The 23,045-nt window shown below is 37.1% G+C and overlaps 1 protein-coding gene across 1 annotated transcript in view; it reads left to right on the top strand.

Moving 5' to 3' along the window:
* RERE (arginine-glutamic acid dipeptide (RE) repeats) overlaps nt 1-20,236 on the top strand; it is a gene marked incomplete at its 3' end in the record, with an annotated part of 179,361 nt that extends 159,125 nt beyond the window's left edge. Inside the window, exons 3-5 of the mRNA XM_008574401.1 lie at nt 11,046-11,116; nt 19,792-19,967; nt 20,041-20,236. Of these exons, the coding sequence (XP_008572623.1) occupies nt 11,046-11,116; nt 19,792-19,967; nt 20,041-20,236 (443 nt within the window). The remainder of the gene's footprint in view (nt 1-11,045; nt 11,117-19,791; nt 19,968-20,040) is intronic.
* Between the last annotated feature and the right edge of the window lie 2,809 nt (nt 20,237-23,045).

Raw genomic sequence — 23,045 nt, 5'->3', positions numbered from 1 at the left:
TTGTATTTTTGTATTGTCAGGAACAGGTTAGCTGAGTAGTAGTTATTTAATTACCACTATTCCATAGTGCAGAAATACACCTAAGTGTTTGAAGTTTGCATTTGAGAATTTCTTTAGCTGCACACAGACCTGGAGAGATTATGCTTCTTCCTTACGAGGGGTGTTATACTTTACTTTTAAGGCTAGATGATGGAGAACTGATTTCCAGTTTGTTCTCTGTACTGACTGGTAGACATTTGGAGAGAAGAAAAAGACTGTGTTGTCTTTCAGGCTTACTAACTAGGATGATTTTCAAGTCTGCAGCAACTATGCAGAAAGCAGGTATTTGGCATCATGGAGTGCAGTCTTTTAAACAACTGCACTTAGCATTCAGGTGGGATTGGGGGAGGCTCGTCGTTTGTGGAGATCATCAGTTTTGTCATATGTTTTACTTCTCTTATCTCCCAGTTGTTAGGATTCTGAGTGTTATGGTGTCTGATACATCGATATGTGGATTTTCAACTCCCTTTTCAGTATTTCTGTAACCCAACTTTTGTAATGATTAGAAGTGGTCCATTTTTTATGTTCTCTTCCCTGAATTTACTTCTGCTTTTTCTTTTGCCCCATGGGTCCATTTATAATATTTGGCTATCAGGCCTTTCTTTTTATTTTCCCCCATAAATACAATCCTGCATTTTTCCTTTTCGATAAACAAATAATACATTTTTAAGGAAGACATTTGAGAAAATCAGATAAGCACAAATTAAAACCACTAAACCACTCTTAACATTTGTTGTACGGTCATTTCCCTTAGTAAACATGCTTGAAGTTATACTATTCACAGTTTTGTAATATGCTTCTTAACATGTCCTGAATTTATTGCCATGCTGGTAATTATAAATCTGAATCATTATTGCTGCTTTGTATTCCGTTAATGCTGGTGTTCATAACCTGGTGTATATGGCCAACCAGAGAGACTGTGCATAAAATTCAGGGGACTGTGAACTTGGATGGGGAAAAATTCCATCTTTATTTTCCCTGATTCATTAAATTTTAAATGACATTTAGCATTTACTTAAATTATGAATGTAGGCATTAAATAAGCACCATAATGGTTGCAGTACCTGTGACACTTGTATAAATCACAGATATTCTCATATTACATTGCATAGAGACAAACATCGCAAAATAATGTTTATGTTCCTCACTACTTTGAAATTATGGAAGTTATTAAGGGAGTAACCTCTAGTAAATCTTGTTTAATGAATCAGTAAAGTAGTACATATTATATTGCAGATTTGTTTTTCTCATATTGTGATAAGTATTTCAATATATGTTGTTTTTGTGCATTTAAAACTTTTTTTTTGAGAGCAGGTGTATGGATTGCTAAAGACATCCATGGCACAAACAACATTAGGCACTCACACATTAATGGATATATATCATAATTTAGTTCTATATTGCTGGACTTTAGGTTCTTCCTGGATATTCTCCATTATAAACAACGGTGATGAATGTTTATGTATTTATTTTAGCTTACTTTCCTAAGAAGTGGAATTGCTGTGTTAGAGGGACTTTTAAAGATTTTTAATGTATTACTGTGACATTTATTTTTAACTAGCCCTTATGTGTCACAGGACTTTGGCCTTTGCAAGTAATAGAATTTGTGGTTTTGAGCTTGGAGAGAAGCATTGGTTAGGTAGAGCAGGAGACTTTGCATCATCTTTGGGTGGTTAAGTCTTCACCTTTGTGAGTGGATCACACACATTTGTGTGCTGTTTTTGGTCCACAGGTTAATGGCGTGGAAAGGAGATGAAGCTGTGATGGTAGAGAGGATGTCTTTCTAATGTGCATCATCTTTGGGTGGTTAAGTCTTCACCTTTGTGAGTGGATCACACACATTTGTGTGCTGTTTTTGGTTCACAGGTTAATGGCGTGGAAAGGAGATGAAGCTGTGATGGTAGAGAGGATGTCTTTCTAATGTGAAGTAAAATATGGATTGTGGTTGGAGAACTTGGGGTAGTATGAATTCTGGTCAGCTTTAACTTTTATAAGTGATATAACATTCTAGAACATTTATCTATCAGTAGTCTCTATATTTTTGTGGAAGGAGTAACCACACATTTTTCTCAAGTCATGAAATCAAGCATATACAGAAGTGGAGAAAGAAAGAGGGAGACTGCGGCGCCAGTAGGCTCCATCCACCTGCCCTGCCACGTGTCTTCCCCCTGCCCCATGTCAGCCAATTTGCAGGAGAAGTTACCATTCCTTATTCCTACTTGTGAAACCTTGAGGTGGACTTGATTTAGCTGTAAAGTGTCTTCAGGGAGGAAGTTGTGGACTTTGTTCTAACTCATTTCCATCTGATTCTTAATCCTAGTAGAAGTTAATGGTTTATGCTGTATAATCAAGCTATCTTGGTCCTTTAAAATCAAGAGCTCTATATTCCCTCTTTTCTTTTTCATGCACTTGCTAGGGTCATCTGTTCATAGCTTTCCCTATTTAAAAAAATTATAATGTTTCACCCAAGTTATTGTTCTGGATGCCACACTATCCATGAATGTAATCTAAATATTTTGCCTCATTTAAAAATAATTTAAAGATATCTGAATACAGAGGCCAAAAATACTGAATTGTGAGTCAGGAGATGTGGATATTCTTGGTCTGCATCTTTAGCTGCAGTCAAAGCTTTTGTTCTTCCATTGTGTGTGACATTTTCCTTGTCTTCTCATGCTTCATCTCACGTTCCACCTGCAGCCCATACATGTGCTATCAGGCTACCAGAAAGGATAAGAGCAGGGCTTCCCCTTTTCAGGATTCAGTTTTCAGAAATTGAAATATTATAGGTCAGCTAATATTTCGTGGCCAGAACTGAGGCATATGACCAAACTAGCTGTAAGGGAGGCTGGGAAATGTGGTCATGTGCCCAGGTAAGAACCAGGTGTCCTGTTTTTAAGGAACAAGGGGAGAATGAGTAGTGGGCTCAGCTAGCAGTCTCCGTTGTGGAGACTAAAAAGTACAATTAAAATTACTGAAGACACAGTTATTTGTTTCCATGTTTTCCTGTTGTAGATTGTGAATTTGTCAAAGGAAGGATAATATTTTTATTCACCTCAGTATCTTCAGCACTTAGCTGGCACATTGGTGGTGCCTAGGAAGTCTGTATGTGAATATTTTATGAGTTTATGATCCTGTTTCTTGTAGAATATTTTTATATTCATTTTTTCTATTTTTAATATACTGTTGACAAGACTTGCCTGTTACCAGGCTATTACCTCTTTGTTTAAAATGGAGAAGTCTTCATTTCTTCCCTAAAGTTCTGATACATTTTGTCTCAGCAGATGTTCAAAACATGATTTTTCAAAGGTACAAATTACAAAGGAAACATGCTAAAGCAAAACTCTCATTAAGTGTTATATTGGCCCAGAGCAACTGTATTCATTTGTTGAAGTGTGTTGAGTACGGTTTTATATAGAAAGCATCCAGATCCTCTTATGGCTCAAACAGTAAATGAAATCTCTTATCTCATTTTAAGATGTATTTAGATACTTTAAATACTACTACTTAGCTCAAATCTGTGCTAATTTTGATTATAGAAGGGACAAGTGGACTGCAAATTACCAGAAAAGATCTCCTCCTACCCTCCCAATAGAATACTTCTTAGTCTGAGAATATTGTGTGTTATAAAGTAAAATTACTACATGTAGAATCCTAAGGAGATAGATAATTGGAAATCATTGTGTAGGTGGAATTATTTTTTCAAATATCTGTTTAATACTTATAAAATGACATTTGTAATTCACAGTGGGCTGAAGATCTTTAATGAAAATCTGAGGTCTGAACATTCAGTCATGTGAAAGAGACTAGGTGTTTTAAATTATTCTTAAAATGTCTTTAGTCTTTGACTTCAATTTTAAAAAACCTGACCAAACAACAGTAATGATAGCAACAAAAACCCAAGTGAGTACAATAGTGATTTAAGGGAGAGAAGGAGATATATGTAGAATTAGAGAATTAGGGCACAGGTTTCATTTGTCCTTAGAAATTTATACAAATTAAAGTATTAAATTTGAAGCCTACTGAAACTCTACTAGACTTTGAGCAAGCTGATTGAATTTAATAGGGTATGTTAGATGTCAGCTATAGCATTAGTAGCATTTTATCAAGCAGCCAATGAGCACGATTTTCTATGTCTGTAACTTTGTGGAAGGTGTTTTGTGGAGGTGTGGTAGGGCAAGATACAAAAACAACAGGATTCTAGCCCTCAATCTCTCATTTTATGGCAAGAAATTACACTCATTAAAGTAAAATTATATGTCATTAACAGGCAGTGAGTGGGAAAGTATCAACTGAATAGGACAGATTATAGATTGGTTGCATTGGGGAAGACATGGAAGAACCATGGAAACTTTGATCTGGGTCCTGGAGGTCGGACATGACTGTGATAGGACCAGGCAGAGTAATCCTCAAGTGTAAACTTCAAACCCTTTTGCACTATGGAATAGTAGTAATTAAATAACTACTTTTCAGCTAAGCTGTTCCTGACGATATAAAAATACAACATACCAGGTAAAACCTTTTTGTGGCATTTCCCTCCCCTCTACTAAAGAGGAAAGATTATAATTATACACAGTATTATTAACATTACCCTGGACAGCAGCATGAGGGAGAGTGTGGCGTGGGGCATGATTGAAATGTGCTGGCAGGAGAGGAGAAGCAAAGCCAGCTGAGCAGAGTATCTAGCCGAAAAAGGGAGTTGAAAGGGCATCTGTGTTTTTCCTGTATGTCTCTTTTTTGCGTGTGAACGGCAATCCTCTTCTATGACCCTGGTGGTTATAGTTTTGGGGCAGCAAATTCTGGGTGCTTGCGTATTATTTGGGTGTTGATTTGACAAGTTTCTTTTGAGGTGCTTCTTTTTCTCCTTTAAGCACCTCTTAACACAGCTGTGTGGATTCTTAGGTGAAAGACTGATCACTCAAGAAGAAAAATTACTCATGGGATTGTTGTGTTATCTGGTAAATAAAACTCAGAAGTGAGTTTCTGTTGAACAGAATATCAATCTTAGAAGCAGTTCAGTTCAGTAGATGATAATACATGCCATGTGCCTCATTTGTATATCTAAATCTACATGGTATATTTCCTCTACTTCTAATAAGTTTCTCTTGATGTTGACATTGTGACTGATTTGAAATATATAAGAAAATCATTCAATAGTTAGTAAAAATATATAAGGTGTAAAATTTTAATCTTCCATTTTGCTAATCTGTCTAAATTGACCAACTTTTATTTTCCCACACTTTGATTATATTAAAGTAACTAACTCCTAAGTTTTTCTGGCAAGTGGAAGCTAAGTATTTGAATGGGAAGGGATATTAAATGAATACATATATTAGCTCTATAAGGAAGGCTTCCAAAATCTGGATGTACAGAAAAATAATTGGTGTGGGAAATTATGTAGCTTGATGCTTGAAGTGTGGAACAGTTGCTTTTACAAAATTGAGACTGCAGACTACAATTAACTGTCATTAATTTCATTGAATAGAAATATGTTCCATTTACTGTACAATCAGGAGCCAGGCTTGAATGAGTTTAAATAGATGAAATCTAAATTATACTGGCAGTCCATTAAACAGTAGCACAAAATCTGTAAAGAAAATGGATTCATTATGATATCAGTTTATAATAAAATCATTTGCCAAATAAAAATTATAGCCTAGGCATTGTGAATTCTCCTGTGTATCTCCAGTGAACACTGCAAATTGGTTGAACCATTTATTGTAAAGCCCGGGTTCCCAGTGCATTGTTTTCTGAAAAGGAGCAAGTGGTGTTGCTTGAAATCTGCTCTGCAGGATGTGACACCAGAAGATCAGATGAGCAATTTGTTTGTTGTCAGCCATATGGGGAGAGAAGAGTTTTCACACCAGCCTACCTCTCACTAACGACTTTTTCTTATGACTACTGGCAATAGTCTTCTAGAAGTGTTTTCCTAAATGTATGTTATTTCAGCCATGTTCCAGTTCTAATTTTTGAGTTAAGGATCTGTCAGCATTTCCATTAGTAATCATCCTCTACCCTCTAGGGATTTTATAGCAAAAAGTTTTTTTTTCTTTTGGATAGGAGTCATTTAATTGGGGGTAGGGTTGTTATGTGCATTTTTAAGCTTTAGGAAGTTTAAGTACAGTAGGGCAGCAAGGGAGCAGAAAGAGTGAGCGAGGTCTCAATTCCTATCCCTCATGTCTCTAATGCCATAAACACTTTGCTTCTATGGGTAGATGGCCATCACCAATTTTTAAAATCACTTTCACTTCCTGGATTGCCTGCATTCTCAGTGGCATATAAGCTGTATGTAACAGGTTATAAACATAAGAGAGAGCCTTATTACTTAACTGGAGTTTGAATGTTAAACTGGCTAGGATCGTTTTTGTAATGGGGCTTCGATGTGGATTATAAGGGGGACCTTTTTTTAAAAAATTTTTTTTGGTGGCTGGCTGGTTCGGGGATCCAAACCCTTGACCTTGGTGTTATCAGCACTGCACTATCCTGAGTGAGCTAACCAGCCAGCCCTATAAGGGGGCTTTTTAAGGAACATTTTCAGAGTAAAATATGGAGGCGAGAGTGCTTAAAATGTTCTTTGCTTGGGTAATGCAAGTGTCAAACCGTAGCTAATACTTAGCATATCAGTATACCTAATAAGATTTCTGCTGCTGGCAGGATGATCTTGTTTTACCAAGTTCTCAAGTCTATGTAGCATATGATTGATTTGAGAAGAACTGCTGCAGTAGCTATTCCAAAACATCAGCATCACTTCTTAAAGTTAGGAAGATAATTGTCTTGGATCACTTTTTAAACTTTTGATGCTTTGGGAGATTTCCTTACTTCCAGAAGAGAAAAGAGAAATGTCAAATTTTTTTTTATTGAAACATAGTTGTTATACATATTTGTGGGGTACAGAGTTGAATATCAATACCTGTGTGCAATATGTGATGCCTAAATCAGGAGAATTAGTATATTCATCATTACAGAGCATTATCATTCTTTGTGTCCATTAACGAAGAGAAATGTGCAAATTTAAACATAATCCCTTTCAGTTTGTTATGACCTGCTTATCTCTCCCCACCCCGCTCCCACCTTATTTTTTTCCCATAGTTTAATTTTCCCTGTTGGCAATGAGGGTAAAGACAGATAAATGTTTGCTAGAAGTATACAGTGTTCTGTGTTTAGACCAAAGCCCACGTAAGCTTTGCAGCACTAGTTGGGAATCTGTAGACATTTCAGTGCATAGAATTTAACTATAATGAAGTTTAAAAAAGAAAGAACCAAGGATATATGTTACCTGATATCTTTTTTTCACTGAGTTCAGAATTGTTAAGATGATGCAGCCAATTTTGGTGATGGTTTCAGAGTCAAAACACAGGATAAAGGTAAGGACTAGGATGGTTTCATGTACTCTGAGGTCCTGTTTTCCAAATTTGTGTTTCCTTTTCCCTTTCAAGTTCTCCACTGTTAACCAGACAATGTGAGTATCCCCTTCCAGCAAGATAATCTAGCAGAAAGCTAAAAGTAGGCTGCTTGGCAATTGAGGTTTTGATTTAAAAAGTGTTTATTAGACAACAGAATTTGTTTTCTTGATGTTGATAGAGCATAGTAGCTCTTACTAGGGTCTCATAACTTCTGTTTTTACCATATCTTCATTCAGTTCATTTGTTCATGTTGATAGAGGTGAGGTGTGGTGATGGGTTGGATATGTCACAAATGGGGAGATTAGAGACAGGAGGGTTTGTAAGGCCATGCAGCATGCCATTGCCTCTGGATTGGAATTTGGGTATCAGGATTTCAGTACTGTTTCCAGCATGTGCACATATATTTGAACTTTTTGGTTTAGGAAGTTGGGAGACATCCTTTAACTAGACAGATACTGTGGAGTTTTTATTCTGCAATGTTAGGCCAACCTACTGTTACCTCCTTGACTATTATCTCTGAGCACTGAGGTAGAGGAATGCTGTTTCAGAGAAATGGAGCACCAGGGCAGAGAAGTCCCAAGGGTTTACTTCCCTTATTCCCTGCTGGGCTACCCAGCTTGGTCTCTGGGAAATCTCTTGGTGAGAAAGTCTTTGTTCATGCATGCATTTTACAAGTAGGGGTTTTCCACTGGAAGTTATGGTAGAATGGCACTGGTGTGCTTTAGGAAGGGATGAGAAGGTGTTTAAGATTAATAGGTGGAAACACACTGATGGAGAGGAAAATTCTTTATGGACAGAGCAGCGGGTGAGTGTTGCCTGCGAATTGTGACCCAGCTTTGACGCCAGGGCTCAGAGCACAGCTCACTAAGTTAGTGGGTATGGTAAGTGCCTGCTCTCCTCTGAGGAGATGGTGAGGAAAGGCGCTGACAGGTTCTTTGTGTTTCAGGATGACAAACTGCCTGATGCTTAGGCTGTGAGTTTTACCTTTGAGAGGAATGTGCTCTTGCTCTATTTACATAAACCTGCTGATTTGCTGAGGGTCGAAAATGCACTGGCCTTTCTTTGCTCTGAGAATCTGCCTTCACATTTTGGCTGACTTCCTTCCTCAGCCTAGCTAATGCTCTGTTGTTTGCAGATGGCACAATAGATTCTTGGTTGTAAGAAACAGCCGGAAACACCCTGTTCAGTATCATTGCCCAAATCATGGATTTTATTGCTCCCTGTTCACACAGGTTTGAGGTCACTTAATGATCCATTACCAGGCAGAGTCTAGGTATTAAAGAGAAGACGTCGCAGTGTAGACCCATGGTGGAAACACCCTGTTCAGTATCATTGCCCAAATCATGGATTTTATTGCTCCCTGTTCACACAGGTTTGAGGTCACTTAATCATGTGATCCATTACCAGGCAGAGTCTAGGTATTAAAGAGAAGACGTCGCAGTGTAGACCCATGGTTTTGTTTCCAGACATCCCTAGTAAAGAAAAAATTAGTTTTCTTGTGTTGTTTGGAAAAATTGATATCGATGGTAATAGCCTCCCTCATTTTTCTGAACCATTTCAGGCATGTTGACTTTTTTTTTTTTTTCCTTTTTGTCTCTTTTCGTGTCTGGCAACGGACCGCAACCCTCAGTGTTGCGCCCGTACCGGACCGGGACCGGCAACGGGATTGCAACCCTCGGTGCTGCGCCTGCCCCTCGCTCCGCCAGTGAGCGGAACTGGTCTGTATGTGGGATCCGAACCCTCGGCGGGAGCGCCACCACGCTCCCAAGCGGCGCACTGTAGCAGTGCGCCACCAGGCCGGCCCCCAGGCATGTTGACTTTTAAGATTAAAAAAATATATATATATGCCCTGCAGCAACTGTTTGCTCAATCTGGTAAATACGTGTTTTCACATGGGTAATTTTGAAAATGTGTATTATGCATTTAATGGATCACATCAGCTTTGCTCAGTTCTTTCAGAACTGCTAGCTTTCTAAGAAAAGATTCTCTTTATTAAAAGAAAATGGGGAGTCTTCAGTGCTTGTGTTGGCTATGAGGGATTTTCAGGTTGAGGATCATTGATCCAGCTGACTAAAACCAGTTTTATAACAAGCTTCAGACTCATGTACTCATAAATTGCATGAAAATCTTGCCAAATCATCTTGGCTTTGAAAGATTACTGGGCATATATTCCAAATGAGATTTTAACATTGCTCTTGACTTATGTTCTTATCTTTCCCTTTCCAAATAAAATGCTTTATTTTTGAGCTAACTAAAAACATTTATTTAAATTATTTTCTTAAATAGCTGCTTGATTAATAAGACTTGGGGAAAATACTTTCTATATGAGTATTTGCCCTTAATTTAACCTTGTTTTGAATATCACTGAGTAATAAAAAAGTAGAATTTTTTCCAGTGAGACTTGAATTTCAAATTATTTCTTAGAACATATTCTCTTTTAGTTGAGGATCACCCGAATTTTTGTGGGAAAGTTACAAAGAAAAGCTTGATTCTACAATAATTTTTTATGTTTTTATTTGTAAAATGAATTAGACAAACCAGGTGAAAACAATGTGTTCTTTTCCCATTTCTATGGCAAATTTGACATGGTGTGAAAAATTTCAGCACCTGAGTTATTAACTCTAAGACATATTCATTTTGAAGGGCCATGAGGAAGGATAAAACAAACGGCATTTGTTTTATGCTGGTGGCTGCGGATACAGGGATCTTAACCCTTGACCTTGGTGTTACAACCCTGTGCTCTAACTGAGCTAACTGGCCAGCCCTAACATGCCATTTAAAGAAGCAACCTTTTAGACTCCAGCTGTTGAAATCACCAAAAATAATTATCTGACAACTGCCATGTCAAATATAATTTAAGAAAGCTTTCTTCTTCCCTGAAGAAAATGTAATTTGGTTTACTTCATTCTCTCTCTGATTGGCTGCCTTGGTTTTCTTTACAAGTAGAATATAAAATGTATGTAGGTTAATATCTAGTAGCAGGTTATCTACAAGAGACAGAGGGCATTTCTTGGTTTAGGTGAAAACGTCGTTGCAACAGTTCGTCCAAGCTAGTCTTATTTGCATATTTCATTTATTTCTTCACAAAATATTGATTGAAAATAAAGTAGCCCTTTGCAAAGCCAGTTCTCTTTGTGAAGACACAGGAGCATCTGAGGGTACTTCAAAAGGTTCGAAGTAAAATGGAATTAAAAGATAATTTCAATCTTTGATGAACTTTTTGAAGACCACTTGAATCTGAATGAGCCATCCAAGATTTTGCCTTAGCTTGTAATCTTGAGCAAGTCATTTCTTTTGTCGAAACCTTTTCATCTGAATATAGATAATCCCATGGTATCCCCCCCCCCCCCCCGGCCAGGGAACTTGAAGAAAATAATTTAGGCTTTATCAGTTTCTTTAAATTATTAGAAAAGTGGTCAAAAACAGCCAGAGGGCTGTTTTCCTTTAGTTTAAAGTTATTTGTAATTTAATATCACCTTTGGAAAAAATTTACTATAAAAGATATGTGCTTTGTCATTTGTTTGTTTATGCAGTGGCTTTATGGGCCTTGTCTTTGTTCCCTTAAAGGTAAATGCCATTGTTTTAAAATTTCTTTTTCTTTTAAAGACTGTGTGTATATCGAGAGTCGGAGGCCAAACACACCGTATTTCATCTGTAGCATTCAAGACTTCAAACTGGTAAGCATTTTTAATGTGCTGTTCGTTCTACTCTGTTCCTCCTCCTTTGTTTCTTTTGATTGCTTCGCCATCACTCTTGACATGCCAGCCAGCTCACCTGCTGAGTACTGACTTTGTCATGATGGTAGCACTGAAATGAGGCAGTTACTAGTTTCATCTTTTCAGTTTTGTAACACTTACTGTTGTAATGTCATATTGTAAACAATGTCTCTGAAGACTTTATTTCTTTAGTAGCTGTTTTGACAATTTCAGAGATTCCCTTGAGTATCTGAAGTAGTTTGTTTCTTCAAAGCCATTGTTAAGAGTCTGAAGTAAAGTAAATGTAGGAATTGGTGATGAGTAGGAAAAACAATATAAATGAGCCAGAAAGTGGTTTCAGGTGGAAAATTGTAATTTCCTTTGATATTTTGGTGGGCATGGAGTGTATCTTGAATTTGCTTATTGGGACTCCCAGAGATAGAGGTTGGGGAGAAGGAAATCTGGCTCAGGCATGGTGTAGCTACTATACTTTCTCATGAAAAACTTTTCCTAAGTGCAGAAGTGTTGATATTGCCCACTATGAAATCTCTGGGTTTTAGAGCGGTGGTTCCCACGCTTTGGGCTTTGGATCCCTGGATGTCTGTAGAGATTTTGCAAAAGTTTGCAGATAGACATTCTCAGTCTTATATAAATAAATACACCTCACACTTGTCTGTACAACTATTTTTCAAATGTATTAGTATGCCGTTGTGATTTTAAAAACTCATTATTTAAGAACAATACATAATTAATTATCACTGTTTATGATGTATTTTCCTTAAACAACTGACATGTGAACTACTATCAAAATAGAATTGTTTGGGAATCTTTTGAAACATTTTGATCTTGAGAAGGGATCCCTGTACTAGAAGGTTGTGAACCACTGTCTACTACACTCTTAGGTGTAGAGAAATCCTAATTTTTTAGCTTTGTAGAGATGTATATCAGTGTCTGTGAACACCCTTACTTCCAGAACCCTTCATAATTAGACAATAATTGTGTTCTGACATACATCATATGTGATACTTCAATATAAAGAAAGGTAATCTGAAAAGATCTGTAACTGCATCTCTTTTGTTTTTTGTCATTTTTAATGACCCCAAGCGTCAAATTAGTATGTTCTAATTTAGCTAGTTAAAAAGTTTCATGTGATTAATTTTTCTTTATTAAAGGTTATTGAATAAGTTATTATATGCTTATTGTTTTAAAAGAAAGTCAAATGTGCAGTTTACTTCTAAGATTTATTTATTCTTGGTAGGCTGCTTTTAACTACCCTGGATGTTTTGCATTGTGTTTTGAGGCAGCCTTCTAGTTTAATCTTATAAATCAAATGCTTTCTATTCAGTTTTTGTGTCATTATGAGTTTTTGCCATTTTTAGAAGTCTTTGCTACTTATTATATCTTTCCTTCTCAAGATTTTTTTTTACAGATACTGCACTGACACCTGAAAATGTGGGTGGTGGACTCGTTTCCTGAAGAGTTTTATTTTGGTAGTGGCAGCTGCTACTGCTCTTTCACTGCTCATTGTCTTCGCATGTGAATTTTACTAAACCAAATACCAGTGCATTGTGGAAAATTTATAGCTGTGGAATAGAATCACAGAGATTTTTCTTTTTTTAAAGATTTTTCTTTTTCCTATTGGATTCTGAGCCCCTTTTGTACAGTTTTTGCACATTAGCAGGTGCCTTCATGTTTGAACAGCATCTCTTATGAAATGCTGATTACATTGTGATAGTTGCTGTTCTGGGCAGAGGTGCCTGCTGAGTTACAGTAATTGCTCAGGGTATTAACAGCAATAAAAGCTGGAGCTTCTGTTGTCAGTATTGGTTTGGTACAACACATTAAAGCTGTTTGCAAAAACAATGGGGGGGGGTTGATATGTTTAGATACCTTTTTCTAAATCACTGCTATTTCTTACGTTTTTGTTTGAGGTTCTTATAATTGTATAAGAATCAGAGATGATGAAATATTTGCTCATGGAAGAAATGTAGTTATTTTCACTTTCTTCTTTCCTTGGTTCTCTATGCTTATTAAAAGATAACCAAATAGATGAGAATAATCAAGATTTTTATCTGCTCCAGTTTACTTAAGCTATAAGGGGAAAGATGAGAAGAAGGAAATATACTTTGTTTCTCTGCAAGATTTTAAGAAGAAGAAATTGGATTTGATATTGCCCACAGAACATAACATGGCAAGTGGAGCAATGAAAAACAAAAACAAAAATCCAAGCGCTTTGAAATGTTGAGTAATTATGTATTTTATCTTTTTAGCTATCATAAAATAAAAAGTTGGTTTGCAATTATAACTGAGAGATGAGTTTATTTGTTTACACCATAAATGAGAATTAATTATTTTACAATGGTGGTTTTTTGAGAATAAGGTATATTTGGGGACTGTAAAAAGAACTGGGTGAATGCCCTTTATGATTCATATTAGGTAAGATTATATTGTTAAAGACAGCAAAAGGTAATGAGTTGAGAAGTGGGGACGAGGTGACATTTACCACCAGTCATAATGCCAATTTATTGAACTGAGGGCCCTGTGTAACATTTCATGAACTACTTCTATGTGCGATAAAGAGGAGAGTCTTTCGATTTTATGTGAGGACCTGGGTTGTCTTCTAGGCTCTGCTATTATATTCTCCTAGAATCTGAGTCCTTGATATAGAACATATCTCTGTGTCCTGATTCACATCTTTTGTTCTGCCAAACTTATATTAAAAGTTTCCCCTTTTGCTCTCAAAAATGTTGGGTTTGGATGATAGGTTAGATGGTGATCTTGCCTATGGGAATTAGGGTCCATGGCTTCTGCTTTATTAACGTTTAACCATCAAAACACACATGGCCACTACCATCCCACACTGGTAGATATATTTAGAGCCCACACTTTTACAGGGGTAGGTGGAGGCTATGAAAGTGCAAAGTAATTAAGTTCCTAACTGAGCTGAGGTTTTTAAAGGTAGCATTTTCAAGGGAAATGAATTATGTGTTCTGTTAGGAAGCTCACATTCTCTTAGGAAGTATTCATTTGATTGGGTTTATTTATAAACTGGGAGATCTAGTTCTGTTTGAATACGTTCACCACATATCAGTGGAACAGGTACAAAAGCAGAGGCTCAAGCTAGCAGGAGAGGTAAGTTAGAACTATGGACAGTTGTTTGCTTAGGAGCAGCAAGAAAGGAGGATCATCATTTAAGGCAGCTTTGTACCACCGTAGTTTTCTGAACTAAATAATAAAACAGCTGGCAAAATCTTTATCTTTTTGAAGGAATAGTAATATGGAATGGCAATCCGTGATCTTAGTGGCCTGGCATGAAAAGATATTTGCACCAAATTTCTTTTTTAGAATTTAGAATTGGAAAACTGAGAGACTAAGGCAGTCAGCAGAGGGCCAAAGCTGAAAGGGTGAATCAAGAACTGCCTTTTATAGAGAGTGAGGTTGGGGCCCTCACAGGCAAGCTGACATGCTGGGGTAGAAGACCAAGAACAGCAGAGGACCGGTGGGGTACTGGGGCAGGACAGGAGACTGCCAAAGGAAGTGCGAGCACACAGCCATGTCTTCCTAGAGCTCTCCAGAGGCTGGCTGTACTGATGTTCTTCCCCCTGGATTCTTAGACTGTTCTGTTGTTCCCTCTGTGTAAAGGCCTCTTTACTTGGGCTGGCTTGAGTGGATCTCCATTAATTTCAGCTGAAAGTGCCTGGTGTAACATCTTCAGCTCTTCCTTCTGCTGCCCTCTCATAGCTTTTTATAGGCACTGTGAGACTTAGTTTGCTTTGAAGGTTTTGTTCCTGAATGCGTCAGTATCATCAAGTAGCATTATATCACAGAGTGCAGCTAGGAACGTTTTGGATTATAATCAGTGCCTTCAGCAGCCATTTATTGAAAGCCTACTCTGTGTTCTTTGTTGAACTTCAGTAAAGGGGACTGAAGAAATATAAAACATTGTTCTTTTCCTCAGTGATTTTAGATTCTGTTGGACAGACAACTTATGGCATTATTGGATGTCAGTCATCTTTGGAGAACATTCTGAATAAGACTGAGGAGAAAGCCATTTACTTTTTCTTTTAAATGGAAGGTTTCTTTCTTGCTTTTACTGAAAACAACAAAATTTTATTTTTATAGAAACTCAGGCCTTAAGCATCATAGAGATAACTTGCTGCCTAGAAATAATCAGGAGTCTAATAACGCTAACAGTATCACTAAAATTAGTAATTTTCATTCAGTATAATACCAAGGAGTTCCCTGTAGTAGTTCCTCCCTAATTCTTTATTCACAGATAAGTAATCAAAGCCATTCCAGTAATATACTACATGGGAATTCTGTGTGGATTCCTGAGTTGCCATTATCCATACAATTGAAGAAAGCATGATTTTCATTTTCTAGATTTAATGTAATTATAGGTTTTTAGCTGTTACTTATACCACGTGAGTTCCTAGGTAGGATATGGAATTATTTCAGGTACCATTTTGGGTAAATGCCATTGATTCATTTTGGTTCCTGATTGGTTTGTTAAAACTGGCAAAATTGTCCTTAAAATTAAACCTGGTCTAGAGATTCTTTAGAGTTGGGGATATATCATTAGGGATCTTATGGTGTTTCTAGTTGACTATCAGTTGGGCTCAATGTTTTCTTACAGCTCAGCATGAAGAGAGCACTTTTTTTTTTTTTTTTATCATTTATGCCCCTGATAGCATACACTCTAGATGCTGGTTGTGAATGTGCAATAGCTAAGGATGCATACCACTACTTACCTTGAGGACAGTATATCTCCATTACTCTCATGAATGTGGGGGTCAAGTTATTCATGATTTAATACCATATCCCTCTCATTGTTTTATTGTCAAATGTGAGCAGCTGGCAGAAAAACATTTGGAATTTCTCTCTGATCCTTGGTCAAAGCTTGGACTTTGATATCAGGTTGTCTAGGTTCATCACATCCTCCTCCTATCAGTTGCTGTCTTTCTTTCATGACCTTGGGCAAGGTGCTTAATCCTCTTAACTTTGCTTTATTTACCTATGAAGCTGGGATATAAAACACCAACCTTAGGTTGTTTTTAGATTAAAAGAGCATGCCAGTAAAATATCTAGGGCAGGGGGGCCCCATAGAATCACACAGACTGTGATGTTGGTGTTTATTTGGCACTCTTGGTTTACGCTTCGTAACAACAGATACCACATCTGTTTCACTGAAGTATACCATGTGCTTAGCACATTGTCTGGCTATAGTTGTCCACAGTAAATATTTATTAAATATTGAATGAAGTAACAAACATGTCAGTGGAAAAGATTTAAATGGATAAGTTCTCAAAAATTGTAGTAGTAGTTTGATACAATACGTGCATTAACTGCAAATTAACCTTCTGTCTGTTACATTAAAGAAGTCTGCTCACTTACCTTTGGTTAGTTTACAGAGTGTAGTATTTTATGTATTTAAATAATAGCAATCTTCCTTTTAAAAGTTTCTTGTTTTCGAGAGTTTAAATGAATGTAGTTAAAGTCAAAAGATTTTTTTGTCATCATTATATTATTTTGAATTTTCTATATGACTGACTTTTAGCAAAGATGAATGAAGGCTTAGTCTAGATGTCAAACATCTCAGAAAAGGCCAACTGTTATGAAAAATGCCTTATAGTATGATGATTTGTTTCTGTGTGAAACATCAGTTTTTTCTCTTTTTATTTTTGACAGTCCCCCAAGTTAGGCCTGCAGAATTGATTATTTCTTTTGTAGTCTCATCTCTTTACTCTCTTGCTTTGTACCCTATATAAAGATCTGTACCACCCAGTTATAGCTTTGTGACTTGTGTGTAGTGTTGGATAATGAAGTAACAACCTTAAAGTTTGTTAGCCAGTGTTTTGAGTTTATACAGTGCTGATGTAAGTATTACTTAAAGAGGTAATGGAATGTACAGTTGAAATAATTCTTTCAAAGGGCTTAATCCTTTCTTTTAGTTTAGTTGCTCTTACCTGTCAGGAGTGAGTGCATCAGTGTGATTGTACTGTTCACATATACAGTTATTTCTAAAGCAAAGAATATGTTTTACCAATTTGGTGTACGAATACTCTTCTGGAGGCCACACCCTTTTTTCACTTAAAATAAAGGCTGTTCTTATGTGCTGTAATTACAACGTCCTTTTCACATGTAAATTTGAACTTTATAATTTTATTTTATCCTTTAAGAGGCAAGATGTACCACCCATTTATGTAGAAATGATGTTGAAAGTTTTTTTGAACCACCACACCCTTTTTACGTGATGTGGATGTCAATTTATAAATGGACAGAGTGGTATTCACATAAGAGGAAATCAAAATAAGGCTTTGGGAATAAATAATCTCTGGGCATCTTATTGGCCCCTTATACTCAGCTTCTCAGTAGTCTTGTTTTCACTAATACAGGCTGACAGTCAGGATGGGCCACTTGGGATTTAAAGTTTTAATGGTTCACGATTACTGTGAGGTTGGGTAACTCATTTTCTTCTAACTTAATTGGGTTTTAGGACACTATTTAAGAAATCATCAAACAACTTTTGCTTGATTATATGTATTTCCATAAAGTATTTATCAAAAATGTTATTTACTAGTTATCTGTATGTGACATGTTTTCAGTGTGAAAACTCTAGGTATTCTAATTTTTTTTAAAGGACCTTAAGAAATTTTGAGACAATCTGATATTTGCAGAAATCTGCTGTGCAAGAATGTTGGTAAAGTCTTGTTCAACTTTGATTTCTTTGAACTGGAAATTTGTAATTCATATGTATATGTGGATATTTGTATTAAGAACCATCTCAAAATATTCCAAGAAAACCCATTGAAAAAAATTAGGGAAACTGAGACTGTCATCATTTCCTGATTCATTCATAAGAACAACGATATGTTTTGAAAAGTGCCTTTTATAATGCTTAAAATGTTTAATAATTACTTGAATTACTTGCATATTTAAAATAATGCCAAAGTGCTTAGAAAAGCTTTACTAGGTGTTTTTTATTTAAAACCCTTAATTTGAATGAATAAGGATATGTGTGGTCTGGTTAATTGAATTCCTAATGCAAGAGATTAACCAGAAATTCATTTTTACTTTGATTAGAAAAGCTTTACTAGGTGTTTTTTATTTAAAACCCTTAATTTGAATGAATAAGGATATGCGTGGTCTGGTTAATTGAATTCCTAATGCAAGAGATTAACCAGAAATTCATTTTTACTTTGATGTTTATGGGAGAAAATATTGAATATACTGTACATTCAAGTACACAATTGAATCTTTGTGTAATTTGCACTGCTGGTAGGGGAGGAGGGAGGTATGTGGTGGAAAAGGTCTTGGTACTACCACTAGATCTCTTCTGCATTGTCACTGAGGTCATGAGAATCAGAGACTGACTGCACAGTAAGTTTACTGTGCAGAGCCCAGGATGTACTCAGGACAATAATCTGTCTGAGAGAGAAAAGTAAAGAAAATGATCATGATAAAGACATTCCCAGTATTAGCTTATTTCCCTGGTATTTGTCTTTTGGGGAAGATTTAAAATACGCACACAAATACAGTATTTAATAAGGAGTATCTTAAAATCTTGTTATACAGAAAGTTGTTAGAAAATGATTCTTTGCTTCTCAAAAGGAATTGTATGGAAGAGGATACCCTAATAATGATTTAATGTTAAAAAGTTTGCTTATCTGTAATTTTTAAATGACTTCAACAACAGAAGTTCTCACACAAGTATTTGGGTTTTATGGATTTTTTTTAGTTCATTTAAAACCACATAAAATTGGATTGGTTAGTTTTTTAAAAACGTTAAGTGCTGTCTGGACTATTTGAAAGAGAACATATCCAAACTATTATCTGAGGTATCTTTCTTGATATTTATAAGGGTTCTGCTGGCTTTCAGAAGTTGATCTCCAGTCTTTTTTTCCCCTGGTTTTAAATGTTTTCAGAGTTTCTTTAAAAAAAGACATGTGATTACATATTAAACTGGTTTTGCCCATAAAAAGAAATAATGTCTTTCTTGAACTTTATGCTCTATGCCTGTTCATTATACTCATGTTATGGGCATTTTGAGAAAATTAAAACTCATTTGAATGCTGTGGTTTTCTGTTTTTAGGACTTTGTGTATTTACCTTGCCTTAGGCTTTACAAAATTAAATTAGGACTTTGAGAAAATGGCAGAGTCTTTCTTTGGGCTGCCCTAATGTGTTGTTAGTTTCCTTATTAAGTACATGTGTTAGTGTCTCTAGCATCTCTTATTAGAAACTCTTCTGAAAGCTCAGTTTGTCCACTTGTGGTTCATTTTGCTGTTGTGTTTATCTGACACCACTGAACTTTTTGTTTTTATTATAAGTAAAGCATGCCACTGTTAACTATGCTTTGGCACTGTGTCACATCTTAACTTGGTTATTTTGAGGGGCACACACCATACTGCTTTGTGACAGGACCTAGATTTAAGTGTGGAGCCAGAAGGGTCATCTGTTTGTTCATACTGAAATGAGGAAACAGCTTGATTAATACCAAAAGGTTAACTTTAGTGGTAGAACAGATAAATTATCTGACATTTCAGAGGCCATCTGCTAAAGGATTTTACAGATACCTACTTGTGTGCTGAGTGCCCCTAATAACCAGGGTATGAGGGGGCATTGGGCACGCTAACTTAAAACTGTTTTCTTTTTTAGGTCCACAACTCCCAGGCCTGTTGCAGATCTCCAACTCCTGCTTTGTGTGACCCCCCAGCATGCTCTCTGCCGGTGGCATCACAGCCACCACAACATCTTTCTGAAGCCGGGAGAGGGCCTGTAGGGGTAAGGAGAATCCCGTTTTTAAAAGCTATCAGTATTTTATATCCCATAGGGTATAAAATAGGAATATTACCTCCCTCCCCAGGCCCCCTTTAAAAATGTGCTGTATTATATGTGTTTTTAAAGGAGTAACAAGTACATGCACAGAGGAAGCAAAATACGGGACTTGCCTTACCCCTCTAGGACAGTTCCAGAAGTTAGTGGGGTTTGGTGGAAGGGTATTTTGGCACCAGCAGAGAGCATGCTGGGCTGCTGCAAGGAGCAGGAGCTGGCAATCAGCAGCGAGTATGGATGTTGGCAACTGAAATGGGGAAAAAAGGGGGTAAGTTTGAGTCCAGGTGTGGAACGTGCATTTCCCCAGGCCCATTGGGACTCATGGCCCTTGAATCTAAACCATTTTGGGTGCTGTCCTTTCAGGTGAAGTTTTGCAGAGTATTGTTCAGAAATAGAGAGGCCTTTCTGCAATGGTAGATATAGAATAAGCAATTCAAAAGGATTGGGTTGAAGTGTAGCTGTACTTCTCACAGCTGTACCTGGTAATTTCTCTGTTTCCTGGTGATGATGTGGGATGTGTGAGATGCAGCAGGATGAAAGTGACTGTAGTGCTATACCCTGTAGAACACAGGGGCCCAGGGCTGGTGACCCTAAGGGTTATTTCTGTGTAGTACATCTCCCTTTTTATGAAAGCTGTGTGTACACGTCTTCCTTTCCTTCCTTTAGGAGGATTTAATGATAACATTTTCTGAAAGAGAGGTGTTTATTGTTCTGAATGACTACTGGATACCCAAGGCTGCTGTTAATCACTCAAGAAGTATAATCTGAATGTGGGGCTCCAGTTTGTATTGAATTAGAAAAGAATGTAAGAGAATAGCATGCACGTAGGCACGGCTCTCTCTCTGTCACTCTCTTTCTCACACACACGCAAACACACACACACAATACAAACAATACAAAATACTGCTGTTCAGTTGCAGTGTAGGATATTAATATCTTGGGACTAAGAAAAGAAAGTGCTCCAGGTGGGCTATAGCACTTTTGGAAGTTTTGTGAAGGCAGGTAGGTTTCAAGGAGCTGGGTGTGTTTTTGACACATCAGTAAGATGTGGATAGATAGAGTGGAGGAGGCTTCTAGGTGTACATGTCAACTTGTCCCTATAACCAGCTTAGGCAATGAGCCTGGCGAGTCTTGGAGTTGTGAGAAGATGACCCACAGGACACCACTGAAGAGCACAGGTTAGTGGGTCTCAGGAGGCAGAGGTGGAGATATGAAATGGGGTCAGAACACAGAGGATCTTAAAGGCTAGACAATTTAAGATTTTGTGTTGGGCTTGGGCTGGCCAGTTAGCTCAGTTGGTTAGAACGTGGTGCTGTAACACGAAGGTCAAGGGTTCAGATTCCCCATACTGGCCAGCTTCAAACAAACAAACAAAAACAAACCCAAGATTTTTTTGTGATAGGCAGTAGAGAGCTTTTGCAGGCTTTTTTATTCCAGGCAAGCTGACTTGCAAACCGCTGCTTAAGAAGATTCACTGGGCAGCACTATGCAGTGTAGAATGGGGAAGGCTGGGGAAAGTTCTAATTAGGAGGCTAGGGCTGTTGTCTATGATAAGATGAAGAGGACGAGGACCAAGACAGTGAAGATAGGATGTTAATAATTGGTATAAAATCGGGAGTAATTGTCGCAACGATAGCATGTTTATATAATTGCTGGTGTAATTACCCAAGAATTAGACCAGAAAAAGTGTTCACATTATGGCAGCCTTGGAATTCTTGAAATAATAATCATTCACAATGGAAGGTAGAACCCAGTGTAATGGATAAAAGTCTAATATTAATCCCTGGAGAGATATATTGACATCTTAAGGGACAAATTAGTAGAGTTCCCAATTTGACTACCTATTTCTAAAGCTTCAGCCTTTACCAATTACTATCTTGTTTCCATTTTTACTTAAGAAACAGATTTTATCTTTCAGATTGATATTTCCTTGCTTTATTCTCTAATCAGTGTGAGTGTCATTATTAGCTATTTACCACAGTATTCACTGACCAGGATTTTCTGCATGGATTTTGTATCTTGCCCATACTAACATTGACTTTCAGTAAAGTTTTTATATTAATATAAGTAATGACCAGTATGTATTATTTAGCAGTAAAAATATTCATGTCCACTGAGGATTTAAATAAGTTCATGTTTGGTGGAGGACACTCAGATACCATCTTATGTAGGTTTGAGAGGATTCTGTAATAAGATGATAAATCTTCTTTCATTCAAGATGATGCTGCATAAAGCTAACTATTGATTGTTCTTTAATGGTGCTTTGTGCTGCCAAAGTCATCTGAATCGGATCCAGTTGGCAAAGTGCCCCCCACCCCCCAAGTGCAGAGCTCTCATAAATTCTACAGGCACACAGATCTAATACAGTGTAATGAGAGAGCTGCTGGGAGAAAAAATTGATTACAGGGTTGCAGACAATATCATTAACATTTCTTGCCATGATACACCAGATGTCTTCCTTAATAGACTATTTTTGTTAATTTAGTTTTTATAGGATAGCATTGATTGCATCATAATTTAACTTTCTTTGCATATTCAGGCACTATATGTGATCTGTGTTTCTACACTAATGATGGCATAAACTCATCAGATTTAACTTTATAAATTTTTAACTTATTTGTTCATTTTTGTATGTGTGCTGGAGAGGCAACATTTTTACTTGTTACCAAGAATCCGTTAGCATGGATATTTTCTAGCAAAAAGTACTGTGTTTACTGGTTGGGGGGGGCGGGCGGTGAGTAATGGGGGAGGTAAGAAAGCAAAGATGACATTGCCCAGATCTTCCCTAGACTGCTCAGAGATGCTCGCCCTTCCCTCAGCTGATTTTAAATAGAAATTACATGGCAGCAGACAGAGGCTCTAGTCAAAGAGGAAAAGGTGCATACACTTCAAGGGGCATGTGTATTTCCATTGTCATGGATGTGGCTCTGTAGGCCTGTCCTCTAGGAGGTCAAGGTCTAGTTTAGGGTATATAGTTATGTAGCTTTTTTTTTTGTCTTTTTTCCGTGTCCGGCAACGGGATCGCAGCCCTCGGTGTCGCTCCCGCGCCTCGCTCAGCCAGTGAGCAGGAACTGGTC

Source organism: Galeopterus variegatus, unplaced genomic scaffold, assembly GCF_000696425.1.
Source record: "Galeopterus variegatus unplaced genomic scaffold, G_variegatus-3.0.2 Scaffold1039, whole genome shotgun sequence".
Classification (NCBI taxonomy): domain Eukaryota; kingdom Metazoa; phylum Chordata; class Mammalia; order Dermoptera; family Cynocephalidae; genus Galeopterus; species Galeopterus variegatus.
This window is presented reverse-complemented; position numbering and strand designations above follow the sequence as displayed.